The sequence below is a fragment of the Babylonia areolata genome, chromosome 20 (genome assembly GCF_041734735.1).
Source record: "Babylonia areolata isolate BAREFJ2019XMU chromosome 20, ASM4173473v1, whole genome shotgun sequence".
NCBI lineage: Eukaryota > Metazoa > Mollusca > Gastropoda > Neogastropoda > Buccinidae > Babylonia > Babylonia areolata.
This window is the reverse complement of record NC_134895.1, coordinates 6,619,067-6,626,566: the sequence shown is the minus strand read 5'-3', so window position 1 is coordinate 6,626,566 and position 7,500 is coordinate 6,619,067. Positions and strand designations below refer to the sequence as shown.

The following is a 7,500-nucleotide window of genomic DNA, read 5'->3' as shown; positions in this document are numbered from 1 at the left end:
ACACGTCACACAACAATCACAACTGTCAGAGTGTGGAGCATTACTCACGTGGTGATGTCACACAACAATCACAGCTGTCAGAGTGTGGAGCATTACTCACGTGGTGATGTCACACAACAATCACAGCTGTCAGTGTGAGCATTACTCACGTGGTGATGTCACACAACAATCACAGCTGTCAGAGTGTGGAGCATTACTCACGTGGTGTTGTCACACAACAATCACAGCTGTCAGGGTGTGGAGCATTACTCACGTGGTGATGTCACACAACAATCACAGCTGTCAGAGTGTGGAGCATTACTCACGTGGTGATGTCACACAACAATCACAGCTGTCAGGGTGTGGAGCATTACTCACGTGGTGATGTCACACAACAATCACAGCTGTCAGAGTGTTGAGCATTACTCACGTGGTGTTGTCACACAACAATCACAGCTGTCAGGGTGTGGAGCATTACTCACGTGGTGTTGTCACACAACAATCACAACTGTCAGGGTGTGGAGTATTACTCACGTGGTGTTGTCACACATCACAACACAATTACAGCTGTCAGTGTGAGCATTACTCACGTGGTGATGTCACACAACAATCACAGCTGTCAGAGTGTTGAGCATTACTCACGTGGTGATGCCACACAACAATCACAGCTGTCAGAGTGTGGAGCATTACTCACGTGGTGATGCCACACAATAATTACAGCTGTCAGAGTATGGAGCATTACGCGCGTGGTGTTATCAAACAACAATTACAGCTGTCAGAGTGTGGAGTATTACTCACGTGGTGTTGTCACACGTCACAACACAACTACAGCTGTCAGAGTGTGGAGCATTACTCACGTGGTGTTGTCACACAACAATTACAGCTGTCAGTGTGGAGCATTACTCACGTGGTGATGTCACACGTCACACAACAATCACAGCTGTCAGGGTGTAGAGCATTACTCACGTGGTGATGTCACACAACAATCACAGCTGTCAGAGTGTGGAGCATTACTCACGTGGTGTTGTCACACAACAATCACAACTGTCAGAGTGTGGAGCATTACTCACGTGGTGATGTCACACAACAATCACAGCTGTCAGAGTGTGGAGCATTACTACCGTGGTGTTGTCACACAACAATCACAGCTGTCAGAGTGTGGAGCATTACTCACGTGGTGATGTCACACAATAATCACAGCTGTCAGGGTGTGGAGCATTACTCACGTGGTGATGTCATACAACAATCACAGCTGTCAGGGTGTGGAGCATTACTCACGTGGTGATGTCACACAACAATCACAGCTGTCAGGGTGTGGAGCATTATTCACGTGGTGATGTCACACAACAATCACAGCTGTCAGAGTGTGGAGCATTACTCACGTGGTGATGTCACGCAACAATCACAACTGTCAGAGTGTGGAGCATTACTCACGTGGTGATGTCACACAACAATCACAGCTGTCAGGGTGTGGAGCATTACTACCGTGGTGTTGTCACACGTCAAAACACAATTACAGCTGTCAGAGTGTGGAGCATTACTCACGTGGTGATGCCACACAACAATTACAGCTGTCAGAGTGAAGTGTATTATTCAGGCACAATTGTCGCACATGACAACACAATCACAGCTGTCAGAGTGAAGTGTATTATTCAGGTACAATTGTCACACGTGACAACACAATTACAGCTGTTAGAGTGCAGTGTATTATTCAGGTGCAATTGTCACACGTGACAACACAATCACAGCTGTCAGAGTGCAGTGTATTATTCAGGTACAACTGTCACACGTGACAACACAATCACAGCTGTCAGAGTGCAGTGTATTATTCAGGTACAATTGTCGCACGTGACAACACAATCACAGCTGTCAGAGTGCAGTGTATTATTCAGGTGCAATTGTCACACGTGACAACACAATCACAGCTGTCAGAGTGCAGTGTATTATTCAGGTACAACTGTCACACGTGACAACACAATCACAGCTGACAGAGTGAAGTGTATTATTCAGGTGCAATTGTCGCACGTGACAACACAATCACAGCTGTCAGAGTGCAGTGTATTATTCAGGCACAATTGTCACACGTGACAACACAATCACAGCTGTCAGAGTGCAGTGTATTATTCAGGAGCAATTGTCACACGTGACAACACAACTACAGCTGTCAGAGTGCAGTGTATTATTCAGGTACAATTGTCACACGTGACAACACAATCACAGCTGTCAGAGTGCAGTGTATTATTCAGGAGCAATTGTCACACGTGACAACACAACCACAGCTGTCAGAGTGCAGTGTATTATTCAGGTACAATTGTCACACGTCTCAACACAATCACAGCTGTCAGAGTGCAGTGTATTATTCAGGTGCAATTGTCACACGTCTCAACACAATCACAGCTGTCAGAGTGCAGTGTATTATTCAGGTACAATTGTCACACGTCTCAACACAATCACAGCTGTCAGAGTGAAGTGTATTATTCAGGTACAATTGTCACACGTGACAACACAATTACAGCTGTCAGAGTGAAGTGTATTATTCAGGTACAACTGTCACACGTGACAACACAATCACAGCTGTCAGAGTGCAGTGTATCATTCAGGTGCAATTGTCACACGTGACAACACAATCACAGCTGTCAGAGTGCAGTGTATTATTCAGGTACAACTGTCACACGTGACAACACAATCACAGCTGTCAGAGTGCAGTGTATTATTCAGGCACAATTGTCACACGTGACAACACAATCACAGCTGTCAGAGTGCAGTGTATTATTCAGGTGCAATTGTCACACGTGACAACACAATTACAGCTGTCAGAGTGCAGTGTATTATTCAGGTACAATTGTCACACGTGACAACACAATCACAGCTGTCAGAGTGCAGTGTATTATTCAGGAGCAATTGTCACACGTGACAACACAACCACAGCTGACAGAGTGAAGTGTATTATTCAGGTACAATTGTCACACGTGACAACACAATCACAGCTGTCAGAGTGCAGTGTATTATTCAGGAGCAATTGTCACACGTGACAACACAATTACAGCTGTTAGAGTGCAGTGTATTATTCAGGTGCAATTGTCACACGTGACAACACAATCACAGCTGACAGAGTGAAGTGTATTATTCAGGTGCAATTGTCACACGTGACAACACAATCACAGCTGTCAGAGTGAAGTGTATTATTCAGGTACAATTGTCACACGTGACAACACAATTACAGCTGTCAAAGTGCAGTGTATTATTCAGGAGCAATTGTCACACGTGACAACACAACCACAGCTGACAGAGTGAAGTGTATTATTCAGGTACAATTGTCACACGTGACAACACAATCACAGCTGTCAGAGTGCAGTGTATTATTCAGGAGCAATTGTCACACGTGACAACACAATTACAGCTGTCAGAGTGCAGTGTATTATTCAGGAGCAACTGTCACACGTGACAACACAATCACAGCTGTCAAAGTGCAGTGTATTATTCAGGAGCAACTGTCACACGTGACAACACAATCACAGCTGTCAGAGTGCAGTGTATTATTCAGGTACAATTGTCACACGTGACAACACAATCACAACTGCCACGGCGAGGGCAGAGTGTTGTGCATTATACACGTGAAATTGTCACACACACGTCAAAAATGATTACACAACTATTTACATAAAATCAAAATGAATAATAAATATAACTGAAGTACACAAAAAACAAGTGTGTGTGTGTGTGTGTGTGTGTGTGTGTGTGTGTGTGTGTGTGTGTGTGTGTGTGTGTGTGTGTGTGTGTGTGTGTGTGTGTGTGTGTGAAAGAGACAGAGAGAGAAAGAGAGAGAGTGAGAGAGAGAGAGAGAGAGAGAGAGAGAGAGAGAGAGAGAGGGAGAGAGAGAGAGAGAGAGAGTAGTAGAGATACACAACAGAGGAAAAAAACATGCATAAATCAAAACAAAACAACACACACACACACACACACACACACACACACACACATGGCATACAGGCACTAGCATGGTGTCAGTAAAATGCACAGGAAAAAAAAAAATGAACAAGATCAAAGAAACAAACACACACAACACACACCGCATTACACATCAGAATGGAGGATAGAGGGTGAGGGAGGTTCTGTCAACCATACACATTTGACAAACAGTATCAATAAAATGAACGATTTACATTACACATTATGGCATAAGGTGGGAAAGAGAAAGAGAGCGTAATCTCACCCATCTCATCTGGTCCTCGCTGGTCAGAGACCTCCAGAACGTGCCAAAGTCACTGTAGATGTTGGTCAGGTCCTGACCTACCACCAGCTTGGACAGTACCCTTACTGCCTGGCACACTGCAACAACATGTCACTGACTGCCTGACACACTGCACCAACATGTTATTGACTGCCTGACACACTGCACCAACATGTCACCTTCACTGCCTGACACACTGCACCAACATGTCACCTTCACTGCCTGACACACTGTACCAACATGTCACTGACTGCCTGACACACTGCACCAACATGTCACTGACTGACTGCCTGACACACTGCAACAACATGTCACTAACTGCCTGACACACTGCACCAACATGTCACTGACTGCCTGACACACTGCAGAAACATGTCAGTGACTGCCTGACACACTGCACCAACATGTCACCTTCACTGCCTGACACACTGCACCAACATGTCACCTTCACTGCCTGACACACTGCACCAACATGTCACTGACTGCCTGACACACTGCACCAACATGTCACTGACTGACTGCCTGACACACTGCAACAACATGTCACTGACTGCCTGACACACTGCACCAACATGTCACTGACTGCCTGACACACTGCACCAACATGTCACTGACTGCCTGACACACTGCAACAACATGTCACTGACTGCCTGACACACTGCAACAACATGTCACTGACTGCCTGACACACTGCAACAACATGTCACCTTCACTGCCTGACACACTGCACCAACATGTCACCTTCACTGCCTGACACACTGCACCAACATGTCACTGACTGCCTAACACACTGCACCAACATGTCACCTTCACTGCCTGACACACTGCACCAACATGTCAGTGACTGCCTGACACACTGCACCAACATGTCACTGACTGCCTGACACACTGCACCAACATGTCACTGACTGACTGCCTGACACACTGCACCAACATGTCACCTTCACTGCCTGACACACTGCACCAACATGTCACTGACTGCCTGACACACTGCACCAACATGTCACTGACTGCCTGACACACTGCACCAACATGTCACTGACTGCCTGACACACTGCACCAACATGTCACTGACTGCCTGACACACTGCAACAACATGTCACTGACTGCCTGACACACTGCACCAACATGTCACTGACTGCCTGACACACTGCACCAACATGTCACCTTCACTGCCTGACACACTGCACCAACATGTCAGTGACTGCCTGACACACTGCACCAACATGTCACTGACTGCCTGACACACTGCACCAACATGTCACTGACTGCCTGACACACAGCACCAACATGTCACTGACTGCCTGACACACTGCACCAACATGTCAGTGACTGCCTGACACACTGCACCAACATGTCACCTTCACTGCCTGACACACTGCAACAACATGTCACTGACTGCCTGAAACACTGCACCAACATGTTATTGACTGCCTGACACACTGCACCAACATGTCATTGACTGCCTGACACACTGCAACAACATGTCACTGACTGCCTGACACACTGCACCAACATGTCATTGACTGCCTGACACACTGCACCAACATGTCATTGACTGCCTGACACACTGCACCAACATGTCACTGACTGCCTGACACACTGCAACAACATGTCACTGACTGCCTGACACACTGCAACAACATGTCACTGACTGCCTGACACACTGCACCAACATGTCACTGACTGCCTGACACACTGCACCAACATGTCACTGACTGCCTGACACACTGCACCAACATGTCACCTTCACTGCCTGACACACTGCACCAACATGTCACCTTCACTGCCTGACACACTGCACCAACATGTCACTGACTGCCTGACACACTGCACCAACAAGTCAGTGACTGCCTGACATACTGCACCAACATGTCACTGACTGCCTGACACACTGCACCAACATGTCACTGACTGCCTGACACACTGCACCAACATGTCACTGACTGCCTGACACACTGCACCAACATGTCACTGACTGCCTGACACACTGCACCAACATGTCACTGACTGCCTGACACACTGCACCAACATGTCACTGACTGCCTGACACACTGCACCAACATGTCACTGACTGCCTGAAACACTGCACCAACATGTTATTGACTGCCTGACACACTGCAACAACATGTCACTGACTGCCTGACACACTGCACCAACATGTCACTGACTGACTGCCTGACACACTGAACCAACTTGTCAGTGACTGCCTGACACACTGCACCAACATGTCACTGACTGCCTGACACACTGCACCAACATGTCACTGACTGCCTGACACACTGCACCAACATGTCACTGACTGCCTGACACACTGCACCAACATGTCACTGACTGCCTGACACACTGCACCAACATGTCACCTTCACTGCCTGACACACTGCACCAACATGTCACTGACTGCCTGACACACTGCACCAACATGTCACTTTGGTTTTTGGTGTGTGTGTGTGTGTGTGTGTGTGTGTGTGTGTGTGTGTGTGTGTGAAAAAGATCCTAATGCAACGAGAAGAATCAATCCACTCTGATAGATACACAGAATTTTAATGCATGTACATGCGCTCAAAGACCTGATTAATGCACAATGGGTAAAGCTGACGGTCAGGTGTCTGTCTAGCACATGTGGTGTAGCGTGTATGGATTTGTCCCAACGCAGTGACGCCTCCTTTGTAGAATCTGAAACGGAAACTTTCAACGCCAACTGTTTTTTGTTTTTGTTTGTTTTTAGTCGGTTCTGTTCTTTGAGTCTGTTATCATGATAACAACTTTGCAAGTCTTGTTCATCTTCCCTTCTCTCCAACAATCCTCTACCGTTTGTTTATTTATTTATAGTCTGTTCATCTAAGATGATGATATTAGACTGAAAATAAATGATATCATTATTATTATTTGGATTATTATCATTTCTATCGTAATGATGATTGTTATTAACAATTAGAAATCGACATTATTTTCTGTATATTCGAATGAAAATGGGGGCGGTTGAGGTTGGGGGAGGGGGGGGGGGAGAGGGGACTAAGAAAGGAAGAGAGAGATAGAGAGAACAGAATGTGGAAAAGATAAAGTACAAAATCTAAAATGGAGAAGGTGAGTGTCAGTGATTGGGAGGAAAAAAAAAAAAAAAGAAGAAAAGAAAAAAAAAAAAAAAAACACTACCAAAAGCTTTAATAAGCTTGTTAATGCTTCCTACACGTACACATACAACATAGCGCAGATACAATTCAACATCCACTGATATGCAAGCTGCATCAAATGTGCGGGCACACACACACACACACACACACGCACAC

General features: G+C 46.1%; 1 protein-coding gene across 1 annotated transcript in view; it reads right to left on the bottom strand.

Moving 5' to 3' along the window:
• LOC143294972 (mitochondrial enolase superfamily member 1-like) overlaps nt 1–7,500 on the bottom strand; it is a 38,988-nt gene that overhangs the window by 26,655 nt on the left and 4,833 nt on the right. The window contains exon 3 of the mRNA XM_076606499.1: nt 4,193–4,308. Within this exon, the coding sequence (XP_076462614.1) occupies nt 4,193–4,308 (116 nt within the window). The remainder of the gene's footprint in view (nt 1–4,192; nt 4,309–7,500) is intronic.